At 34.1% G+C, this 25,177-nt stretch overlaps 5 protein-coding genes across 13 annotated transcripts; 2 read left to right on the top strand and 3 right to left on the bottom strand.

The window, feature by feature from the left end:
- The first annotated feature begins 1,665 nt into the window (after nucleotides 1-1,665).
- On the top strand, nucleotides 1,666-5,973 carry LOC114174255 (ACT domain-containing protein ACR1-like). Of its 7 annotated transcripts, none has more exons than XM_028059056.1 (8): nucleotides 1,666-2,283; nucleotides 2,707-2,838; nucleotides 2,987-3,032; nucleotides 3,730-3,847; nucleotides 4,081-4,148; nucleotides 4,518-5,162; nucleotides 5,246-5,350; nucleotides 5,425-5,973. In XM_028059056.1, the coding sequence occupies exons 2-8, from the start codon at nucleotides 2,768-2,770 to the stop codon at nucleotides 5,815-5,817; spliced, it is 1,446 nt and encodes a 481-aa protein (XP_027914857.1). In that variant the 5' UTR covers nucleotides 1,666-2,283; nucleotides 2,707-2,767; the 3' UTR covers nucleotides 5,818-5,973. The 7 variants fall into 7 exon arrangements, with proteins under 7 accessions (XP_027914857.1, XP_027914858.1, XP_027914856.1 ...); XM_028059057.1 differs by having other exon boundaries at nucleotides 2,681-2,838; XM_028059055.1 differs by having other exon boundaries at nucleotides 1,667-2,283; nucleotides 2,710-2,838.
- Nucleotides 5,974-8,362: 2,389 nt separating this feature from the next.
- On the bottom strand, nucleotides 8,363-10,805 carry LOC114173728. Its single transcript, XM_028058297.1, has 3 exons — nucleotides 10,074-10,805; nucleotides 9,671-9,858; nucleotides 8,363-9,236 (listed from the first exon to the last, which is right to left on the bottom strand). Exons 1-3 carry the CDS (start codon nucleotides 10,624-10,626, stop codon nucleotides 8,565-8,567), a joined length of 1,413 nt encoding a protein of 470 aa, XP_027914098.1. The 5' UTR covers nucleotides 10,627-10,805; the 3' UTR covers nucleotides 8,363-8,564.
- A 1,959-nt stretch (nucleotides 10,806-12,764) lies between these two features.
- On the bottom strand, nucleotides 12,765-13,633 carry LOC114174046. Its single transcript, XM_028058787.1, has one exon. It carries the CDS (start codon nucleotides 13,455-13,457, stop codon nucleotides 13,026-13,028), a length of 432 nt encoding a protein of 143 aa, XP_027914588.1. The 5' UTR covers nucleotides 13,458-13,633; the 3' UTR covers nucleotides 12,765-13,025.
- Nucleotides 13,634-17,908: 4,275 nt separating this feature from the next.
- Nucleotides 17,909-19,225, top strand: LOC114173685. 2 transcript variants are annotated; one of them, XM_028058211.1, is made up of 4 exons: nucleotides 17,909-18,141; nucleotides 18,212-18,275; nucleotides 18,351-18,568; nucleotides 18,675-19,225. In XM_028058211.1, exons 1-4 carry the CDS (start codon nucleotides 18,070-18,072, stop codon nucleotides 18,711-18,713), a joined length of 393 nt encoding a protein of 130 aa, XP_027914012.1. In that variant the 5' UTR covers nucleotides 17,909-18,069; the 3' UTR covers nucleotides 18,714-19,225. The 2 variants fall into 2 exon arrangements, with proteins under 2 accessions (XP_027914012.1, XP_027914011.1); XM_028058210.1 differs by having other exon boundaries at nucleotides 18,351-18,572.
- Nucleotides 19,226-20,967: 1,742 nt separating this feature from the next.
- LOC114173684 (galactomannan galactosyltransferase 1-like) lies at nucleotides 20,968-24,072 on the bottom strand. Of its 2 annotated transcripts, XR_003602544.1 has the most exons (3): nucleotides 22,473-24,072; nucleotides 21,788-21,891; nucleotides 20,998-21,384 (listed from the first exon to the last, which is right to left on the bottom strand). XR_003602544.1 is itself a non-coding variant. In XM_028058209.1 (2 exons), exon 1 carries the CDS (start codon nucleotides 23,867-23,869, stop codon nucleotides 22,508-22,510), a length of 1,362 nt encoding a protein of 453 aa, XP_027914010.1. In that variant the 5' UTR covers nucleotides 23,870-24,060; the 3' UTR covers nucleotides 20,968-21,384; nucleotides 22,473-22,507. The 2 variants fall into 2 exon arrangements, 1 of the variants encoding a protein (XP_027914010.1); XM_028058209.1 differs by lacking the exon at nucleotides 21,788-21,891 and having other exon boundaries at nucleotides 20,968-21,384; nucleotides 22,473-24,060.
- Nucleotides 24,073-25,177: the final 1,105 nt, after the last annotated feature.

Raw genomic sequence — 25,177 nt, 5'->3', positions numbered from 1 at the left:
CAATGATTAACAAAGAGTTTATTTGTAAACCATTTATATCTTGAACTAATTTTATGAATACGTGAACATTAATTAAGATTTTTTTTTCAATGATTAGATTTTTAGAAAGATTTAAACTTGAAATAAGAATTTACTTTCAACAACCGTGTTATTTGAAAACTAAAAGTGTAAATTGGCATGGAAACAAATAAACTAAAACGGTAAATGCAAAAAACGTAAAAAGGCTAGAAAATAAATAAGAAAGAATAAAATAAAAATTAGTAAAAAAAATCAACTAAAACAATGACTCAAATTTGTTACAATCATCATTAGTGGGTTTATCTTTATCGTGTTGGATGCATTCTCATAGTATTTTTGTTGTAAATATCATTTGTTACAATTTTTTTTAGACACAAATAACCTACTTACATTTTTTACCCTTTTTTCTATAATCATGCCAAAATAAAATAAAATAAAATATATAATAATGAGAATAATTTTCTAAAAATCATTGACGTTGCATAAATTATGCCTATTAAACCATATTTCCTGTTTCCAACAGTTCTTACTTAATATCCCTAACTTCTCCTTCAATCTTGTCTTACGAGTGCCCCCTCTCTATTGTTCTTTCAATATCATCCCTAAATTCTTCCCTGACCATTTTTCTATATTATATATAATCAACTCTTGATTAATCTTTTTCTTCGATTTCTTTATCTTCTTTTATTTCTTTACGTCCTTCTATTTCTCTACTTCGATCCACTCATTTCTTTCCTTCGATTATATATATATCCTTGCATAATAATTATTGCTAAAAGTGATATAATAACGTATTATACAAATCCTAATACAATATTTGAGTATTACTTCCATTGTATTAACAATTTATGTCGCAAGTTGTAAAAGTAGTATTTATTTTTTAGAGATTCTAATATTTTTATTATATTAGTTTGAGTTTATAAAAATATAATTATAATTTAATATAAATATTTTATTTTATAAAATTAAATATTAGTATTTTAATTGTTTTATGATGAGAATATATTTAAATGATTTGTGTATATCATGATTGATTCAAACAAAAATAAAGAGTCTAAATGCAGTTTTAAATGAAACATTAATTAGATAATTAAAAAAATTGTATAGTTTCTACATATATCATAGTACTAAATTAGAAATTTCTTCTTCATGTATAACTTAAGGTTTTATTTGAAGATTTGGTAATCAATAATATATTTAGTCATTATTTTTTATCGTATATTTGACTTTTCTAAAAGTTATTTTATTTATCATATTTATATATAAAGGGATTATTTTTTCGACACATATTTTTTTTAATTCCATCTTTTAAATACATTAAAATAATTACATTTCCATTTTTATCATTTAAATGACTGTTTTAATGTAAAATTAATTATTTTATAAAGTAAAATTACTTTTATTATTTATCTTCAAATAACTTCTTTTTTAATTTAAATAATTATTTATAATAAAAACTATTTAATATTAAAAATTACAAAAATTATAAGATGAAAATATATTCTACTTTATATATATTAAATAGGAAAAAAGTGATTTTATAAGACATTCTAAATTACTTCTAAGAACATAAAAGAAGTCATAGGTATCTGTAGTTGCTTTAAAAATTAAAACGTATGTCTACACACTGATCTGATTAGAAGTTGTGGTGTGTGACTTCACGTGCAAGAGAAGGGTAGAAATTGGAAACAAGGTATGATACGATTCCAGAAGGGAACCCAGTAAGTGCTTCAAGCGAACACGTGGATTCCCCTTGGACAGGGAAATAATCATCATGATGCCGCAACAACGTCATTAATATCAGTAGTAATATTTGACTGCATCATCTTCCAACAACTGCACACCTACAAAACAAAGGACACATGGCATTACCATAATAATAGTTCACACTCTACCTGTGCCCCAGTTACTAGATTCACCCTGTCACAACACGTTCTCTTTTCTATTTTACTCTTTGTTCCCATTTCCCAAGCCAGAACCAAGAACCAACTCTCTTATTATTACCAGCACTCTTGTGTCGTATCTCTATATGCCACGAACAAACGCAGCTCCCAACAAGTACAACAACATATAAGAAAGAGAAGAGAACCCAGAAATTTTGCATTTTGGTTGTGTTTGGGTTTTCCTAATAGAGGCCGCAGTGCCAAAGATAGAAAATATCAAGATTTGGCCCGTTCTTTCATCCTCTTCTCTCTCCAATTCTTTCTCAAACAGAAACCTCCACTCAATGTATTTCACCTGCTGCTATCCCTTCCTCAACACCAGGTAATCGCCTATCACATTATTTCTCATTAATCTTTTACCTCTTTTCTTCTCAAATTCCTCATAATGCAACAATTTCATGCACCAATTCTTTTCAAACCTTCGCTGCTACGATCAATGGAAACCCCTCTCAATTTCCACACAACTTTCTTTTCCGTTTTAACAGATAATTGTTATGATACATGTCGCAACAATTATCGCTTCGGAAACGAGATATACGGCGCTTCATTATACGCGCTTCTGTTCATTCCCTTTGAACGCTTCTAATCTATATATGTTATTAGCTTGCTTGTTTTGATTTTTCACGTTCTTTGGAAAAATGATTTCTCTATCCTAAAGTTTCGAAACATGAGAGGTTTTATTTCTTTTTTGATAGATAATTAACATGTTACGTTAACAGCCTGTGAATCTTTGTTATACTGATAGCAGTTCAGGTTCTGGGGTTATTGCCCAATAGCCTCCAAATTCAAATAGTTGATTAGAAAGAATGGATATATGTTACCACGCTCACATCGATCGCGAGATAGAATCGCTCATAGAAAGAATACATCCTCCCAGGTACTGCTGCACAACCTCTCTGGCAATTTCTTGTCGTCTTCTTGTTATTCTTGTTCAATTTGACAGACATCATTGTTTTTCTGGCTTAGCCGCATCGTGGTGGATTGATTCGTTAATGAATTACACGTATTTGATCATGTGTTGGCAGGGTCTGCATCGATAATGATTCTTGCCGAGACTGCACTGTGGTGAAGGTTAGATTTAATTCTCTATGTTCAAGTTGCATATATCTTAAATTATCATTTTGTAATTGACTATTTAATCATGGTTGTGTACGTTGTGTGTTCCTAATTCGTCATTTGTGGCTTTCAATGATCACCTCATCACCCACAGCTATAGTATGTACTAATACTACTTCTTTGGCTTAGATTAATGTCCATTCTGCACATTACCACTTGGCGCTTAAGTATGATAACTAATCATTGTTAAATTATGTTATTATATTAGATAGATGCAAAGACACTGAGTTGTCACTCTTAACACTTGCTACCAAAAGCCAATGCAAATTGTGATACGTGCTTGATTTTTTAACCATTAAAAGAGGATATGAATGACAAAGCATAAAAGGAGTCTGCTTTTTGTCATCATATAAGAAGAAAAAGCTCTTCTTCTTTAAGAAAACTAAATTTGATTGTATTCAATCAAAATGACGTAATCCGTTAGGAAAGAGTGTCACGGGTTATAGGGATAAGATGATTAGCGATAGAGAGAAAAAGACTAATTTTACAGAAAGTATATAAGATTTTTTGCATGAAGTATGTAATCACCAAAAAGAATCAAATGGTTAAAACAGTGGTGTAAAGGAACTGGTAATTAATTAAGAGCTAGACTTGATCATTTTGTTTAAGAAAAATGAAGCACTAATTAAATAAAATGTGTGTTGTGTAAAAGCAGGTAGATAGTGCAAACAGGAAGGGGATATTACTGGAGATGGTGCAAGTGCTGACAGATCTTGATCTCATCATTTCCAAATCATACATTTCCTCTGATGGTGGATGGTTTATGGACGGTCAGTGTCTCCCTCACGAGTCCCTTTTATTCCTCAGCTTTCTGCATTTTCCGGAATCCACCCAGATATGTATAATTATTAAATAAATACCTTATCACTTTTTATAACATGCATGCGTCATATAACACCAAGCCCCATAACTTGGTAGGACACTCTCATTATCTGCAAACGTACGTCAATAGTCGGGTTCTGATCCATGCCGTGTGGGTCTTTTTCTTTATTGCAAAATTCAGTGTTCCACGTGACTGATGAAGCTGGCAAGAAGCTCACAGACGAAACGCTCATGCTCCACATCCAGCAGGTCACATTCTGTCTATTTCTACAAATATTATTCGCACTGAAAAATAAAGCCGTCACACTTCAAATCGTTAGTATACAAATACATTGTTGTACTTGATGTTTTATCATCATAAATGAATCTCTGAATGTTATAATTATATTGTAATTTAACTTTTGGATTGAAGAGTTAGTTAAATTACGTTTTAACGATATCACACTGAGATTTCTCTACATAAATGCATACCTGATGAGACAATTTTTTGTCTTATTATGACTAAAAAGAGCGAATTTGTTAAAGTTGAGAAACAAAATTGAAATAAAAAGATTAAGAGTAAGATTGGAAAGAAATAAGAGATTTGAAGGATTTGAAATAAAGATAATAATGGTGCAGGAACTGTGCGTGACAAGAAGTAAAGGAAAGATTTTAAAGGATAGAGAAGGGGGTAGTGAGAAAGGAGAAGAGGAAGAAGTGGTGGGAAGGGAGATAACAGCGATGGAGATGAGTGGGATGGACCGAGCGGGCCTACTATCAGAGCTAGCAGGGGTGTTGGTTGAGCTGGGCTGCGTCGTTACCGCTGCAACTGCATGGACCCACAACGACAGGGTGGCCTGTATAATATTGGTGGAAGACGCGTTGAAAGCTGGGCCCATAAGCGACCCAAAACGGTTGGGCCTAGTGGAGGAGCAGCTGGAGAATGTGGTGGCGGCCCATAGGGGAGAGAGGAAGAGGGTGAGGGTGACGAGGTTGGGGGCGGGGCACACCCACAGGGAGCGGAGGCTCCACCAGCTGATGTACGCGGACAGGGATTACGAGAGTTGCCGCGCGTGTGACGGAGACAGCAGCGGGGAACACAAGAAAGGCTGTGATGGGACCCACGTGTCTGTCGGGAAATGCGAGGACAAAGGGTACTTGGTGGTTAACGTGAGGAGCAGGGACCGGCCTAAGCTGTTGTTCGACACCGTGTGCGTGTTAACGGACATGCAGTATGTGGTGTTCCACGCCGCCATCAGTTCCAAGAGATCCATGGCTCATCAGGTACATAATAATTTATCTATCTCAATTTACTGTAATCATTGGTGGGTCTGTTGTTCTAACACGTGCTATATTGTGATGCATAGGAGTACTACATAAGGCAGATGGGTAGTTCAGTTATTCCCAGCGAAAGCGAGAAGCAAAAACTGGCCTTGTGCTTAATCGCTGCAGTGGAGCGCAGAGTGTCGCATGTATGTATTTTTAAACATCGAGATGTTGGATTTTGAATGTATATAAATATATGACTGGTGGTGCACTGGTGCAGGGATTGAGAGTGGATATTGTAACTGAAAACAGGGTGGGGCTACTGTCGAATGTGACGCGGGTGTTTCGTGAAAATGGGTTATCCGTATCGAGGGTTGAGATCGGAACGGAGGGAGGAAAAGCGGTAGGATCATTCTTTGTGACAGATTGTTCAGGAGAAGAAGTGAACCCAAATATCGTGGAATTGGTGAGACGAGAGACGGGTGGATCCGTGGTTATTGATCACAAGTCGCCCCATAGGCTACATCAATCATCTTCATCCTCATCCTCTTCCTCCTCTTCGGTTATACACCAAACCAACGACACAGTGGAAGCCAAGCCAAAATTATCACTCGGAAGCTTGTTGTGGTCTCGATTAGAACGCCTTTCCGGCGGTTTCGGCCCCGTTAATTAGATCGTCACAATCTTAACCCCCCTCAATTATTTCCTCTACTTTTATCAATGTCGCTCCTAAATAGCTCTGTACATAGTTTTTTTTTAATTTACCTTTTTAATTTTACTCTGAAATAGTGAGCAGCTGGCTACATTGTAAGCTTGCGTTTTGATTTGATGATCATTGTACACATTCTTCTCACATCAATATCCAAGGCCGTTACACGATCAGAAATCACTTTTTACAAATTAATTTGTGCATGATGAGCATTTACCCACATAGAAAGTTTTATTGATATTCTGGTTCCAATTTCTGGTCATTGATTTTTGTTTGATCCGGTGATTTTATTAAGGAAAATGATACATTGATGTTGAAAACTATTTGTATAATTATATTTTTTAATTCAAAAGGGCACTTCGATACTTTCTTTCTAGCACAACTAATTCTCGTGTATTTTCTTTTATTAAAAAAAATAACTTTCACTTTCAAGATATAATTTTCCAAACGAAAAGCTTCCAACTTATAATTAGTATCTTAAGGATTAGGCCTGCCCACCTTTAAGAGAGGGGCGAAGCAGACAACAAAACCAGCCTCTCCTTTTGTCGACATGAACAGTTTCCCTTCCCTTCTGTTTTAACAAGACAGGTGCTAATAAAATCCCACGTGATTTCTAGTCCCTAATAATTTTCTTTTGGCTAATGAAGAAAATAAAACACAAGCCTTTTTTTTTTCAATAGTTCGTTAAAACGTACTGGCTCTGGCTATCATCCTCCAACTCATATTGACGCTTGCTACGAAAATAAAATCTAATTCAAATTTCTACTTGCATGTATGGATAGAGAAATAGCCACAGATTGGAATGTTCAAAGTAGGAAAAGAAACAAGACACATGATATTTTTTACATATTTACAACATCTAAATTCCTTTTTACAGAGAGGAATGTCATGAGCATGTTCTGCTACTTACAAAAACTCGTGTAACAATCACTAAACTAAAACTAATTGCTAGTAAATTTGCAACACTACAACACAACTAACAATGGACTCAAATTATCGTCAATACAATAAACCAATGAAAATTGATACCACGTTCAACAATTGTCACTTTCATCTAGATAACTAAACTTGGTAACAATTTGGAACCATTTAGTTCTAAAACATGTATTCATTTGTTACAAAAAATGTCACTTTATTTTATTTTATTTTACTTATTGTTTTCAAATGTCATATGCAAAACAGTGAAAATAGAAAATAAAAACACAAACAATACAATTATTTTCATTACTTTTGTTTGTTGCACATATTCATAAAAATAAAGGACAAAATAAAACAATACATCATATTTTGTAATAAAAAAATTAACAAAAGTGGAAAACATTTTATAAATCAAATAGCTCTCCTTAACTAAAAGTAAAGTTAACTTTGATAAAAAAAAAAAAAACAATCTAATAAACCATTAATTTGTGCATCGAGCTCTCATTCCCTCTCTTACTTAGTTCTAAAAATATTTAAGCATAATAAGTACCATAAGGTTTTATGACCTTTAACAACAAAAAATTGGACTATTATTATTGGTCATTAAAACCAATTTTCTTTCAAAATATTCACTAGTATCTCGTGTCTAACCATTAATAATGAAAAAAAATATAAGAAACAAAAAATGTATATACTTAAGCAAAATAAATTCCTAAACAAAGCATCGCAGACAAAATGCTACAAGTTTAGGACACTAATTGAGTACTATGTGTAGCATATAATCCCGAGGAATCATATTTATGTTTTTTTTTAGAGAAAAGATCAAATAGATACCCCACTGGAGAAGGGAAATGAAAGATATCCTAAGTCAGCCTACACTTAAAAAACACGAGAACAGTTTCAGAAACAGAGAAACTAACACGGTAGGTGGTACGAAACTTTAAAAATTTCAAATAAAAGAGAGAATGATACTGCAAGGACCAAATTAATTATTTACTAACAAACAATCCTGTCAGCATCTATATTATAAGTTGTCCAATAACAATTAATCTTACAATCTTAGTTTTGTTTCCATGTCTTCTATTAATATTGAAGAGGTAAGATTATTTATCAATACAATATGCAACTATCTTTTAGGCTGTAACCTGTCAACATAGCTAATCCTGTAATTTACACCACCCCATACAATAGAACAGAACCAATTAATATTTTGTAATTAAAATTCAAAAAGAAAATAACATCGAGAAATGTGTAAAGAGCATGAAAGTTAAAAGAGAAAGACGAATCTTCGTAAAGTCAAGAGAAACACCAAAGCCCAAATACAAGTAGTGAGCAGAAACTACTTCAGATATCTGACGTTTAAGCATAACAGCTACATGTTTAATGTCTGTAAGAATAGTGTTGAAAGGTTCTCTAATTTGGTACTTAGTCCTCAAAAGAAGCATCTAGGATTCTAGGTAGCTCAGAACCAAATAGCCCTAGTAAGACTATGGCATTGGACGCTTAGAAACTTTGCTACAGATAACACCTGCGGTATATGTTGATAAAGTGTCGTTGTTCTCATCTTTTAAATAAATATTCATCACGACCATTTACCAGAAATTCGGATATCAAATAGAAGATTTAGTTTATGTACGGTGCAATAAATAACCATACACAGCAGAATGCCCAGTGGAGACTGGTTTTATTTACAGACAGTCTTTCAGAAGAGTACACATACTATATGCAGATATTCACAAAATATAAGGGAATCACATAAAAAACTTACCTCTGGGACATATTCCAAGGCATTGTCATATTACATCAATGTCATCAACGTTAAGCCAATCACTGGACTCCTTGGTCACAGAATTACGAGAACTTGAATGCTCAGAACCAGCATGTTTGCTTTCAACAGAGAACCTATCCTTATCAGAGCTAGGAGAACTTCTACCTAACTGAACCCAATCTCGGGAGTCTTTTGTTGAAGAGTCAGAGCCTGATCTAGTTTTCTTATGACTTTCATGTACATCAATATCGTCCTCCTCAAGATCACTGAATGACACATCCTCATCATTACCAGTTTCAATATAAGTTCCACTGGGACCAACCATCTCAGAACTATCCTCTTCTTTCAACCAATCATCGGCATCGTCCTCATAGGTTTCATCCAAAAACCTATTGGTTGAACCAGATGCTGGTTGTTCTGCAGATGGCTTTACCGGTTCCTCTTTAACCACGGACTTGACAATAATTTGTGGAGCATCACTTTGAGTGGCATTTTTCTCCATTTCAACCTCGGACGGGACTGCTTCAACAACAGATGCCTGAAGAGGTGGAGATTCAATTGGAGGATTGTTTGGCACAAGGAGATGTTGTTCTTCCTCTTTTGGAGGAATATCGCCTCCCGCAGATAAGTCCGATTCTTTCTTTTCCTTACCTCTTTTGTCTAAGGCCTGAGTTAACATTGCTCTGGCTTCCACTATCTGCACACATAAAACAATTGGTAGTAACAAAGGCAAGCACGATACAAGTAATACCACAATTACCACATAGCTAACATCAAATGTGACAAGCATGACACTGTTTATTTTGGAGCATGCTGGACACTTCTGCAGTGATAAAAAGGGATCACACATAACTTATAACTTCATGAATCATGAAGGACTTTCATAACAAGATTTAAGATTACGTTGTAAGATTCCAATGCCATATTTACCCTGAACAATGAAATACCTTAATTTTCTCTGCTTCAATAATTAGTAGCACCCGAGGAAAGTTAAAGCAATTAAGAGCATCAGACAAAGAAACCAAAACAACACAATCATTTTACTTAAGAGGCATCAACTCACATTTGTCCGACAAAAACTATACAAATGCAACGAATATAGAAAACCAACGCCAATAAAATTTAACTCACTTGGGGGGTGGATAAAATATCAGCATCGCTTTTGCTGAGTCTAGGATGCAGGAGTACAAAATAAATCTTCCAAAAGTTACCATCACTCATGTATCCGGGGCACAGTTCCATTCTAAGAGCAGCTAAGCTTGGTGCCATATGTTCAACAGCTAAAGCGTGCTCATGTTGCGCATCGGACAAATCAAAATCTAAGCAACAAAATTCCAGATATAGTGAAACATCAGCCACGATCAAATATCATCTAAAATACACACATGAACATCTTAAGAAGCCCATTAGGGCAAACTGCGAGGATAGCCACAACTATTATATATATGTCTAGAAGTAAAAATAAATCATCTCGAAATTTCGATTGGAACGGTAAGCATAATTTGCATAACCAAGAGTGAAAAAGTCGATATACCATCAGAATCGGAATCGTCAGGAAGAGGGAAATCGAGCCAAGTTTCTGGATGCAGCGCTACGCTTCTGGCAAAGGCAACCACGTCCTCGGTAACTCCGACATCGCCATCCAGATCGTATTCCTCTTCGGATCCAAGCTGAAGGAAGCTCGAAGCAATCTTGGTGAATTCAGATACCGTCTTATTGCCAGAAATTTTGGAGATCCCGCTCTTGAACTTGCCACCAATCTCGGCGAAATCATTACGGATTCCGGCGATAATATCTTCGTCGGAGGAGTTCAGATCGGCGTCGGGACTACGGGGTTGGGGATCAGGCGGTGGGGCGAGGAAGGAGGCGACGCCCCATATCTGGCGGGAAAAGGATTTGGTGAGCTCGTCGAAATCCTCTTTGACCCCGCGCGCAGTGGGACTTGGAGTGGATGCGGAATCGGGTTGAACGGGTTCTGATTCGGGTTTCTGCGGAGGGGATTTTAGGTTACCGCCATTGTCGTCGTCGATATCGTCGTCGTCGTCGAGTCTGAGTGAGTTTGCGATTGTCCTTGCAAACCACGACATGGTTTGGTTTGATTGATTGATTGATGACAGCCTCTTACCAGATTTCGATCGCCACTTCCTCCCAACTCAAGACTCCCCCTCCTTCACCAGATAAGACCATACTCTGCGACGCCGTTTCAGGTTTCACAAACCACTAAATTTTGTTGTTTACGTTTAATTCTAATTTCCCATTGCCTTTTTCTAATTCATTCTTATTTCTAACTCTGCAACCTTTCTTCATTTTAAATGAGATTAAAGACACTTTTTATTCTTTTAATTCGTAATTTTGAAAAACATGTCCTTTCTCTTTGTTAATTATGTTTACGTTTACATTTCTTCACATTTTAATTAATTAAATACTTTTAATCAAACCTTAAATGAATAGATTATGTATCAATTTAGTCAAGTTAAGTATTAGTTCAAAGCTGATCAGTCTTCTCAGTATTTCCTCTATGACTTCACATTTATATCTTCAAAAGCTTGATTCATTGAATTTTTATTGTAAAACTAATGGTGCCATTTTTAACCACAATCACGTATAAATATCGACACGCAAAAGATCATGCCCCCATATTTACACAAAACATTTATTGAATATACAAAGACTACAATTAAACAAACTAAAATCAAGAAATTAAAACTTTATAGGATGAATTTTTTTTATGAGAATCAAAATCGGGATAAATGATTATTTTATGGTAGTTAAAATTATATTTAGACGAATATGAAAAGTGGGAAATAAAGGAGGTAATAAAAAAAAATACGTAAAAGATTTGTTTTCGGGGAAAATGATAAACGGACACCACCGCAACCTACACCTTGACGTGTCAAGGTTTTGCAATTATGTGATGTGGCATTAAAGATTTTTTTTCAACCAAAAAAGCAGTTAACCTATTTCACACAAATTTAACCAGGGCTGGACAGCGTTCCAATTGGGTTGAATAATTTAAATCTAAAATCTGAAAATTTAATAATTGGGCTTTTTTCATATCCTTTATACATCTTTAAGAAAAACATGGTTATATTTATCTCCATGTTTATATAAAACACGTATCAGGGTCACCTTATATATTTTTTTACAACACTGAATAGTTGTTCGAGCATAAAATTGGTTTTAAACCAAAGAATTACGAATAAATGAATAATGTAATTCAAAGTTAATGTTTTTTTGAGTTAGAGAATTCAAGTTCCTAGACCTATGGATTACCTTTCTACTTATTGTTCCAAAAACTTCAAATCATATATCTCTAACCCTCTAAAGATAAAATAATTAAAAATACAATCTTCTTTATCTTTTGCTAAAATATCTCTTAAGTTACAGGAATTAATAAATCAAAACCTCTTAATCAACAAAATCTCTTATTAAAGACTTGTGTCCAATTCCCGAGTCCAAGATTACTTATAACTTATTTTATCGCCTTCTTAAGTTAAGTTTACATTGGTCTTCGAACATTCTCCATGTTCTAGATTGGATTCAAATCTTGTAGTCATACTTCCGACGATTGGACGGTACTTGGTGTTCATTGATTGAAGTTCATAATAGGAAAAACTTCAACAAAAAAAAAAAAAAAAGTGTACATGCTACAATCAGTGTGTTGACTCTAGGTGATTGATTCATGGAAGTGTGTTTTCACTCTAAAAATAACATTTAAATTGGGCTGGATGTGGCCCGTCAAGTTGGAAAACTTGAAGGTCCATGGACAATGAACAACACGTGCTTTGTTTGATTATAGTGAAAACAATTATTATTAATATATTATGATGAAGCAAACTTAGTCTTATCTAGATGTAATGAGCAGAATATATGATTGCGTAGTGATGCAGCAGTGAAACACGAGTCTTACAAACGTGTAATTCGTAAATTATCCACAAACAGGTTTTGTATAATTCATTCTTTTGAACGTTTTTTTCTTCTCACTTAGAGTTCGTTTCATCTTCCCCACGTGCATTCTATCGCATTCGTGAAATATTTATCGATTTTACTTCGGGCTACGTGTGTATCAAAACACACTTGAATTCAATTACTTAAAAACGACCTGAAATGAATTATATTCTCTCTTCCATATTGAATTTATAACTTTTCTTTTCAATTCAGTTTAACACCAATCACACGAATCTGCACATTTCGTATAACTTTTTTCCTAATGAAACAGCCTTAGTGATCAACCAAACTTTTCAACTTTTATTCAATTTATATTTTTTCATCTATACATAAGAGTACATAAATGAAAAAAAGGTGTAGCTAGCTAGCATATGCTGGATCCTAGATCTAGATAGTTGAAGTCCAGAAGAAACAAATTGTGGACAAAAACTATCTGCATCAGAGAAAATGATTGAACATATATAGCTAAAGGAGATGGTTTAAATTATGTTATTTCATTATAATAGCATTAAGAAGAAAAAAAGAAGTTATAGAAAAACTAAAGAACCCGACCCGGTTCCAAGGTGGCCATGGTTCCTTGGGTGGTGCGAGGGACAGAGCACCAGTTATAAGGAGAGGAAGATGATAAATTCAATTCCAATGTTTGAGGTTTCTGCCCCTGGTACCAGTTCGTGGAGGACACAGTTGAGGGTGGTGCAACGATGTTGTCTCTGCTTGGGGGCGCGGTAGCAATAGGTGAAACCCTTTGGAAAAGTTGATTATGCAGTTCAGGGTTGAATTCGGGTGCACCCGTAAGCCGCTGAACAAGGTCGCGGAAGTTGATAGCATCCACCTTGTACACTCTGATCGGTGTCGGTGCCACTGGTGCCACCGGCGCCTTCTTCCAAGGTTTTGCTTGTGCCTTCCTCACAGAATGAAGCAGAGAATTAGATTTGGACGCTGCAGGGTAAGAGCTGGAATAAGCTTCCATAACTTAGATCACTAGTTTGGTTGGTTTGGTTTGGTTTGGTTTGATTTTCTGTGGGGATGACGATGATTAAAATTGGATGTGGATGGTGGCTATAAGATAGTACGATGTTGGTGTTCTGCTTTTGAACTTGTATTTATAGATTGTCGTGTTCAAATTGAGGGTAACGATGATGAAGGAGGGTGCATTGTTGCATGGAATGTCAATAAAAGACAACGACTTGAGGATGGGGCAGCTCAGGATTCAGACGTGATTTTTGTCTTGACCGTCGGCGGAACATATCATCATTAATGCATATGCGAACTCATCGCATTCATGGTCAAAATAATGAGGTTGGATGGATCAGCATCTTAATTATAATATTATTACTATGATTATTTTTTTTATATAAAATGTATCCTCCATGCTTGTCTTCTTTCAACATTATGTTTTGAATAATGTGATTTCTTGTTTTTAAAAAATATGTGAATCATGTGATTTTTTGTTATTTGCTTGTGTTAAAATAACTATCATCTTCAAACTTTTATTTTATTAAATTTACTTAACTGGAAAAATAATAATTTTTAGATTTTATTCTTATAACTCCGTGTCACTGTTTTTGTCAATTGAAACCAAACTACTCATGGAATGAAAGGACACTTCCATTCTGTTGGCAACAACATAATTTATTTACTCTTAAACTATTTTTCCAATATAATCTTAATGTTTTAATTATAGCCGCCTAGCTTCCGCCATTATATTAAAGTGCTACACTCATAAACTGTCAATTTCAATATATATATATATATATATATGAGAAATGATAGATTGACACCTACATTTGGTCACTTTTTTTATCATCTTAAAATTAACTTGTAATTCAAGACAAATTAACTTATAAATATGAAAATGGTAAAAAAAATGGTAAAATGTGGTGTCAATGTGCTTTTAAATAATTGTTGGTGCCTTTTGGAATTCAGAAGATTGAGCGGTTGCTAGAAATGGCCAACATCACAAACTAGACAGAGTCTTTTTCTTTTTACTATTTTGGGACAGGGAAATGATAAATTATACAAGTGCATGTAAGCTATGGATATTGGTCCCTATTTTTAACCTTGTTAATGATGTGGCTGAGTGCTGGGGTACAAAGACTTGTGCCCTAAAATATTCTTGATTACAAAAATTATTTTAGCAAATAACAAAATTATTTACAGCAAAAGTAATTTAAAAAAGAAATAATTTGTGTAAAGTATCTTTATTAATCTGTGAAAATAAAAAATTAAATCTAAAAATTAATAACTGACCAAGGATTGAGGGTCAAGAAGAGTCAGTTAAATAATGAGTGTGAGATCGATTGATTAGTCGTGAAATTTGAAGAATAGCCGCCTGAAAGTGTTATTATTGCATGATTGATGATTGTATTACGCACGTGTCCATTCTATATTATCATCATCATCATCGTAATAACAATAATAAAAATAAAAATAAAAATAATAATAATTATTATTATTATTATTATTTAAGTTTGAAGAACTAATGGTATCTGCATTTGACCAAATTCCGTACCACAAGCTATTAAACTCCTGGCTTTTCTTTTAGCAAAATGCCTCTGTTATTCCATTTATTTAACTATACATATATGCTACAAATATAAAGTCTGCAACAGTTTTTTTTTTTTTTGGATTTTTCCAACCGATGTTAGTTGTTGGCAATTAATATTTAAAATGATTTATGTGTGACCAAATTAATTATCAAAAGAACTTTGATATTTTCATAGTGATTTTGTTGCTTCTATATACACTACTGTTTGTTATTTACCAAAGTGCGAGTAAATAATCAGAAGATGATGGAATGAAAGTGTGATCGCAGGAAAAATGTGTAAAACTTGGTGAAATGGATTTCAACTTTTTCCATCTAATATAAACATTTTATTTTCTTTTAATTTGAAAAATGTGATAGAAAAAAAGGTTTTATTTTATAGATTTACCATTAAAAATGCCGATTAAAAAAACTACCATAAAAGTTTCTTAGCAAAAAAAAAAGAGTTATGGTTTTGTATTTACACAAATTTATTTTATCTCATTTTGTTCTGTTCTGCACTCCATTACAATATTCAAACATAACTTTAAAGTTATCGCGGTAAGGCTGAATTTCAAAAAGAAAGTCCAAATTCAACAAGTTCAAAGTTGAGTTAACATAATTTTTTTTTAATTAACTCGACTTAAGTCAAATCTAATTCAGTTAAAGATATGCGCACATGTTAGATAACTAAGTCTTATTTTTAAGATTCCATATCCCTCTAAGTTGTGAAATAAATGTTTAGCATTAGGCATCCCTGTTTAAAATACGAATAATATTTGTTAAAATGGTATTACGTTAAGAATAAAGTTACGATATAGTGTTATTATTTATCGATTTAATTTCTAATTTAGTATTAGACCTGCATGTTTAAAAATATTAATATTTATAAAAATGATATTACGTAATTACTTATTGGTTTAATTACCCATATTAAATGTAGAAATGTTTGAAAATTTGAAATAAGTTACTGTATAGAAAATATTTTAGAGACAGGACACAGGTGTGGATCATAATCAACGTTTTTTATATTTTGGATCGAACATAAATTACATGGGCATAGCATGCCTGATGAATATAATATAATATATTTTTTCTTGTTCACAGAAGAATAAAAATGTGAGAAGGGAAATGATGCGAGTCAATGTTTATGTGCTGAATTTTTAGGGTTATTCTTCACTCTTTAACTCACAATCTTGTCATCCTCCAGTGACGAGTCAACAAAAAACGTGAGCCAATTAAGCCATTTTTTTTTTTCACATCAGTCATTCGCGCAGACACCATGCTTTTGACTTTGGACTTTTTCTTTTATGTCTACCCTTTGATCCCTTACACCTTTTCTTTTATATAAAAAAAAGCAAATAAAATCGAAGCAAAAAACATTAATATTAAGGAGTAATTTCTAAGAGTATTCCCAATATTATTTTTCTTTGGTACATGGAGATATTGAGTTTTAATTTATTCAAACATTTTATTGTTTTAAACAATAAAAAAATCATTATATTTTAATTAAAAGAACTTATTTATATTAAATAAAGTTAGTTAATACATTTCAATAATTTTTAATCATTACAACAATAGTTCCCTCAGTTGGTAAATGGATACAGTGTTAAAAATATGTTTTATGTTTCAACAATTTGATTATGGGAGTGAAATGAGATTAGAGGTTGTGAAGTAGAATGTAAAATGTATCAAGTTATCATGTAATTGAAAAGCGAGGTGAAAAATAGTTTTTGTTTGGTCCATTTACCCAAATGAAAATGAATAAATCCTTATATTAAGCATAGAATTGAAATGCTGAGAAAGAAATCACTGAATAAATTATAGCTTGTGGTTTAACAAAATCGTAAAGAAGGGCCTTTAAAATTAGCAATTCCTGACCTTGTATAACTACAATTTTTTTTTAATAGTTAAATATATTTTTTATTCTTTAATTTTCTCTGAAAATTAAAATGAATTCTTTTTAAAAATTTTATTTAATTCAGTTATTTAAATGTAAAAAAAAATGAATTTAATTATTTTAACCAAATTTTTTTTATGTTTATTTGATGTTTCAAACGCGTTCCATACTAATATTTAAATTTGTTTATACCATTTGACACATTTTCATTTTAATATTAATTGAAAAATATATTTGTAACGTCAAATAAACTTAAAAAAATTAAATTCACATATTTTAAAATATATGAACTAAATTTGTTTAAATTTTTAAAAATAAACTAATTCGAACTTTTAATAAAATTAAAAGATAAAAAATATATTTAAGCTAATTACTTAACTGCGCTTCTCACATTGGACTCTATTTTTCCTGGCTTCCCCATGCTTTGTAGTGATGGTAAGGTGGCACTGGACTATCACATATAAAATAATAAAATGTAAAAATCATGTTAACTATTTAAGCTTAGTATATGTGTAAAAAAAAGGTTGATATTTGTATTATATAATTTGTTTAAGATTTAGTCTTACTAAAAATAATATATATATATATATATATATATATATATAGAAATTTTTTAACTTACGGTCTAAAAAAGTTATTTATGTTGTTATATTTATTTAATTTATTATTATAAATAATTTATTTATACATCCAGAGTTATATTTTGTAGAGTCCACTATTTGGAATCTTAGAATGTATTTAGTACGTATAATTCATTTCTGGAAACGTCGCTATAAATATCACTAAGTTTTCAAGCTTTTTAGAGTTTTTGTATTCCATCCCCCATTGATGATAATATTTTGTTGAAAAGTATTGGTTAAAAGAAGTCATGACAACGCAGTTTCTTGAGAATAATTTTAAAATAAAATATCTTTTTGTATACTGTATATGCACCACTTCACAATTTATTTTTAAGAATATTTTATCTTTAAATAATAAAAATAAAATGTGTGTAGAAATTTATTAGATATCAAATAATAATACCTTTTTAAAAATTGATAGTAAACAAACCCCAAAATACTGAGAGACAGAACCTTAAACGAATCCCTCCTTCGACGCTGTATAGTAGATCCATCTCCGCGAGTGTCACATTAAATTTCAAATTTTGATGTTGGTTTGATGAACCCTAATGACAGAAAACGCAGGTTCAATGAAGCCATCGTTAATATGCTATATCCCTCCTCTCCTCAGGTATATCTTTCTGCCTCTCATTATTTTCTTTCAATTCCAAGGTTAATAGTATTCTTTTATCGTCGTCTAGCGCGAACGAGAGTTGGAACCTGCGGAACCCTTGATCGAAGAGTCTGCTTCTGACGTTATTTCAGGTACGATTTTGGACAGCAAGAACCATGCTTTAACAATCGCAAGCAAGAATTGAAAGAAACATTGTTGAAATGTAGGTACTTTGGATCATAGTGACAACAACTCCTCGACTAGCGTTGACGAAGAGCATGACTCAGAAACAGAGAAGCTCAGCAGGGCCCAGCGAAAGAAAATTCGGAAGAAGAAGCTGAAGGAAGAAGCCGTTCATCGCGGAAAACTTATTGGACCGCTGTTGCCTCTGACTTCCACTCGTGTTGCACGCGATGCTCCACCTGTTCGATCAAATGCTTCTGAGGAAGGTTCCAAGAACATGCTCACTATTTTTTTATCAATGTATTGTTGTGTTATTGATCGCGTTATGCATGCTGTCTCTGACTTTTATGCAATACACCTTGGTTTAGGTGGTGAGGCGGATTGTTGTGGTAAATCAGGGAAAGTGAAGCACCGTAGGATGGCAAAAAGGCTTGCCAAACAAAAGGGAAATGCCTCTACTTCGGACAACACAAATCAAAGTTCCGGTGAGGACCTCAGAGAAGCCCGTTTGTAAGTATATGCTGGAAACAATCACAAAATAGAGATGTTATTTTTTAGACTAAAGTTGAGCTCGTGATACAGAGGCTGTATTAAAACGAGTTTGCATGTTGTTACTCAACAAATTTCCTTGGTTAACAGCATCTTTCTGTGACTGTGGTTTACTTGATAATTTCATTTATTACCCCCTCAATTTGTATGGGGAATGTATGAATAGATCATCGACCACGAGAGGAGAAAGTGGTAGACGGATTTAATGGGTTTACAGTTCTTCCATCCAGGGGGTGAAGAACGAGAAGTACTGTAATGCAATTTATGGTTTAAGTTTCTTGACCTCCTATGGTTTAAGTTGGTAATCTATTTATGTTTACAAACATGAATTTTTCGTCTCGCAGCAACGAGTTTCGCAATTCCTCTCAAATTTTCATTCTCTCACCTTTTCCGATCTCCTTGACCATTGTTGTGTAGTGTCGATCCAAGTACTGAAAGACTGTTTCTTCTGTCTCTTCCGGCACCTTTCTCTTCTTTTCTTACTCTACCTTCATAAAATTCATAAACCTCAAATTATCTCTCAATAAATTATAATAAAAAGCTAAAAGTTATGCACAATCCCTTTCTTTTTAATGAATTATATTCCGAAATGTGTATTTAATGAATTATATTTCGAAATATGTATTCCAAAATATATTTTTGAATTTAGAAACATTTTTCAAATTCAAAATTCAAAATATATTTAAAAGAAAAATACATTAGACTATATAAGAAAATCAAAGCATAAACACTAACACAGATCATAAGAACTTTTACGAGAACAAGGTCCTTCTATATGAGTTCTTTTCTGTAAATTATCCAATCTTTTATTAAATAATAGTGTTGAACTTGGATTAATAATAATTATGTATACTAAGTAAGGAAAATCACTTGGTGTGTAGGTTCTAAAGAGTTTGGGCATCTTAAATGCTCTGTTAAATATATTTCATTACTTGCCAATAAAAAAACATTAAAAAATGTACATTTTGAAATATATTTTTTAATCTATAAATAGCTTTTGAATTACATATTTCGAAATATATTATTATAAACTTAACTTAAGGATTAAACGGGTCGAGTCACATTGAAAGTAGGTTGACCACAACACACCAACAACGCTATTAACTTTTTTTTTACAATTTTTTTTTTATTATAATTATTTACTACTTCTAATTATATAAGTTTATAATTTAATATTTTTAAATACTAAAATATTGTTCAATAATATTTGAATAATTTGCATGTTTGATTTATTTATTTATGTGCTTTTATATGTTGATACTTTAAACTTTAACTATTATCTTTATAATAATATCTCTGAGAACTAGATGAACACTTTGATTCAACTAATATAAAAAGTAAATTGAGTCACTCCACTCTCACTCCAATGCAATAAATTACAAAAATAAAATAAAAATATTCGTAAGTGAGTCAACCCACCAATCTGTGATGGGTTGGATCGAGTTGCAAAAATTTTTGCTCACAAAAAAGTAAGTTAGATTGAGTTGACTTATTTTAGCTCAACCTGTGGTGAATCAACCTCTATGAAATTGGTTAACTCATTTTGATACCCTTAATTGTGACTTTAACTCTCCCACTAATAAAAGAAAACTAATGACTAACATTTGCCACTATACCCATGAGGTGCAGGAAGAAAAAGTTGGAGTGGAGCAGTTTGAGGCGCTCACAAAAGAAATTGTTTATTGAAGGTTGGATTGAGATGCAGTAACTAAAAAAACAACAAAATGGGTTGTAAAAGAGCAGTGAATTGATTCACCAAATAAATGCAAATAAATTGGAAAACATATCAGCCAAAAAATTAATACAATAATCACTAACTAATATAACAAAACAGCAAATACACTCACTGACGAATGACGGTAAAAGACAAAAAAAAAAACTATAAGTGTTAACAGTTTAATTTATTAATATTAACAAACTTACAATCATAAATCAATTTTAGTGAATTGTAATGAATAACAAAAAGAAGCCTTAAACATTTTGGTTGTGTTTGTTCAATGTGATCTCTATTTTTGTTAGGAATTCAATTAGTTCTTAATTTTTGTGAATTTTAGTCAATTAGATGAGGATTTTTTTTCAAGAATCGTTTGGGCTCCTGAATTTAGAATTGAGTTTAAAGGGTTTGCAAACGAAAAACTCACATTCCAAAAATGCACGCCACAGTCCATGGCTTATTGGGCCATCTTGATTTTGGGTACACTAAAACATCTGCCATAACAAGGTCACAGAGCTTAACACCGTTATTTTGCTATACTTGTATATATGTAACACGTGCAGCCACTAGCCTGGTGAGAAAAAGAGAGGGAAAGAAAAACAGGCAAAAAAGTCCGTCACCACAGTAACTAATATATATATTAACATGGGTGGGTATGGTACTAAATGGTATAAGTGTTGAGTGTGACCCCACAATCCCGATAATAATACAGATCGATGAAAGAAAGCTCTGTACTCATGCACATGCACATGCTCATGCCCATCATCTATCCATGTCCGCAGTAAAATGTATCCAACCTCACTGGGTCCTTCACACTGCACATCCAAAATTAAGCATTTATTACATCCACGATAAAATGTTTCCGCAACAAACAACAAACAAGGTAGGGTGTTCCATTTTTTGGAATTGTCTTGCACATTTTAAACACCTCAAGATTCAAACAAAGAAAAGGTTCTTCAAAAAAAATCAGCTTATCAACTGTATGAATGCAAAAAAAATTAGTAAAAGTGGTCTTTTAGCCAATGCCATGATTGTCAGAATCAATAATCCAGTTAGTAATGATAAACATTGTTGGGTGTATGTAGATTGACTTCCTTGGATTGAGTGAATGATTTGAAGATGATGTTGGTTGAGCCACAAACAACAACGTAACTGGCACCCTACCCGCATGTTGCAATAATACAAGGTATCATTTCATTCGATTGCCCCAATCCATACCATATTCAAATCTTGTCAGTGTGCACAAACTCAACTTCCTTCATTTCTTCACCACTTCCTATTTGTCTTCATTCACGTTTCACTACTGTTATGCCTATGTAACTCTGGATGTTACGCAAAGCTTTGGTTCAGTAAAAGGACCGGTGTTGTTGAGATAAAATGAAATACCATTTTTTTCATTAGAAAATAATACTCTGCTAATAATGATTGTACAATATCCAAGTTTCAATAGTGAATAACAACGTATTATATATATAATAATTTAATAGTCTTTAAGAAACATAACCGTTTGAATACTCTATTTACTGGAAGTAAACAAAATCTTATAATTATTACAGAGGATTTCACTTTACGCTGTCACCGGTGGTTTGAGAGGATATTTCGGCGGGGGAACCAGAATAGTTGGGTTCTAATTTACACAGCAAGGTAATAATAATAATCAAAAAGAGCATTTATTTAGTCAAAAGAAAAAAAGGTGAGGGAGACAAAATTACCAAAGAATATGGGACAAAGCACCAAACAAATTAAAATAGATTTTGGGGATTCGGGAAGAATGAAATGATCCCTTTCATTTTAATTATCACTTAAACTGGAATAAAATATTTTATAATAATAAATAAACTACTGGTTCAGGAATATTAGTTGACATTGGTGAAGAATATTAGTAGATTAGTTAAAGAATTACCTGGGGTCATGGTCATAATCGTCATGATGATGATGTCATGGATGAGGATAACCAAAAGGGAGAGGGGAAACGGAGTTAAGGAGTAGATCGGGGCGCCGGAAACCGTAATTGCGCAGGACCTGATTATCGGCGAAATTGAGAGCTTTGTGCATTCCGTTCCAGCAATCGTCGGCGGAATACATGGCATTGTACTTTCCGCTGCAGGGTTGGCAACCGGTGAAGTGCGTGATGAAGGGTCTCCGCGAGCTCCCTGTACTGAATCCGGCACCCTTCAAATACTCCTCCCTCGTGTCACCGTAACTCTCGCTCACCTTCTCGGCGTGGCGCCTCCTTAACCTGCGCACCCCTTTCTCCATCTCCGTGTATTTCTCGCTGATGTTCTGCAGCGTTCCCACGATCTCCTTCCAGTAACCTTCGAAGTAGTAATCGCTCTCCAGGTAAATCCTGTCCGCCCATTTATTCTTCTCGATCGCGATCAGATACGCCAGGCCCGTCTGATCGTCTGACTCCGGGAAGAACTTGTCCTTGAAAGTTGACCGCAGCGTCTTTCCCCATTTCTCGTAATTGGGCGTCTGCGGGCCCATGCTGGCCCACGAGTCCATGAAGTCCAAAGACCACTGACAGTTTCGGATCAAGAAGACGCCGGCGTTCAGGCCCGTCCAACTTCTTTTCTCGTGAATCAGGTGGGGCCACCCGTGAACGACAAGGTTGTGCCCCTTGTAACGCTCCAGAGGGAGCTTGAACTCCATGTCGGTGAACAACGCGTCCGAGTCAACCCACCAGATCCACTCGGCCTCCGGGTGGGCCATCATCGCGGCCCGCACCACAGGGTACTTGGCCCAATACGCGAACATCTTGGGGTCTAAGAGTGCGTTGTTGTACAAAATATCGTACCCGTGTAGCCGACAGTAGTCCACCTTGTTCTTAAAAAACCGCAGGAGGAGGTGGTCGCCGATAGGGTTCCGGCACGGCTCCGGCTGCGACCCGGTGATCATCAAAACCCTTTCTCGTGCTCCGGCGGAAAACGAAGGGTGGAGTTTGAGCCACTCCCTGCGCTTCTCATCCCAGTTCCGGACTTTCTTGTCCATGGTGTACCCCATTTGCGGGTCGTCGAAGAAGGTTTTGTCTGGAGGGTCGAAAGTTAAGTCGGGAGTGCGGGACGACGCGGCGTCGTTTTGGGAAAGGGTTTCGAAGTTGAGGGTGTCGTTGGGGAAGGTGGTGAAGGAGGAGAAACCCCAGACGAGGACAAGAGCGGATAATGCTCCTCCAAGGAAAAGGCAACCGTCGGAGAGGAATATAGAGGAGTTTTTGTTTCGGGAATTGGGCTTCGCCATGGGAGAATTGTTGCTGCTAATGTGCTGGTGGTGGTGGTTATTAGAGAGTTCAGACGTTACCATTTTAGTGAAGTGTGGAGACTGGAAACGTTGCGTGATGTGTTGCACAGAACTCTGGCCACTTTACTAGTGTTGGTTACAAAAAAATTAACAGAGTCTGTGACTCGAAGCAGAAGAGTAACGCATAGTATAGGTTTCTAACATTGGAAACTCTCTGGGACTATCTTTATGCGCATTGTTGTTGTTTATAAGAAAGAGGTAGCGCGCCATCTACGGCATGCGAGAACTCCCAAAAATAAAGTTAAAAGTAAAAAACAACTAAAGGAGCTTAACCAAACAAATAAACGACAATTTTCGAAACGTTAACTACAAAACTTTGTTTGCTCTAATTTAATTTATGTTACGCATTTACATTTTATTCTGCCTTTTAATGAAAAAGAATCAGAAAACTGACTTTCCAGATTCTAATTTCTTTTCTGATGACTGTTTCATTCAAGCATGTATACATACAAGGACAGTGATGGATGAAGAAAGAAAGGATGAGATGAACATGTGAAAGCTTTAAATCATGTACAGTACCAAATGGGCCAAGAAAACTGATTTTATAGGTTTATATCGTGATTGAAGCTGCTGACTAAAATTAAAAAAACCAGGGATTGAAAAGTGTGTTTCTTTTTTACCCAAGCCAAGTATATACTCATGAAAAACCAGAATGGTAGCAGTAAGAATAACTCAGTTTGATTTATATTCTTTGTAACAATAAATAGAGGTAGGGTTCTGTATTACACCATTTATTTACCTTGCATATTACTCCGTTGCTGATATTAATTCCTTTCAGAGGGATTACCGAAGTAGGGTACGTACATTTACTTTGTTTCGTTGCAATTCACGTGCCTTTCATCGTATTATAGACACGTGGAATGTGACCGACACGTTGGTCCCGCCAAACCCCTTAAAGTCCATTCCAACTTTCTTTCTACCAGTATCTCTCTCAATCTAACAAGCAAACTACCGCATATATATTTAAAGGTTATTTCAGATTCACAAACAGAATAAGTAACTAACTTTATGTAAAAGTGCATAGATTATCAAAGTATAATATTCTCTGCAAAGCAATTAAGTATTTATTCAAAAAACTACAAATTATCTGTATTACGATTTTTCTTACTTATTATATACCTATTCAGCCAAGGATAAACGTGTGAAAACACCAACAAGAATACAGTTATCTTCAACATGCAATTGTTTCCGTCGGTTTTCTCGTTTTAAACATGCAAGTTAGAGGAACAAAGTTTATTTATTTTTTCCACAGTTATGAGTGGAAAAAATTAAACTGTTAGTCTGTGGTCCAAGTATTTCCAATCAATTCAA

Source organism: Vigna unguiculata, chromosome 2 (genome assembly GCF_004118075.2).
Source record: "Vigna unguiculata cultivar IT97K-499-35 chromosome 2, ASM411807v1, whole genome shotgun sequence".
NCBI classification, from domain to species: Eukaryota; Viridiplantae; Streptophyta; class Magnoliopsida; order Fabales; family Fabaceae; genus Vigna; species Vigna unguiculata.
This window is presented reverse-complemented; position numbering and strand designations above follow the sequence as displayed.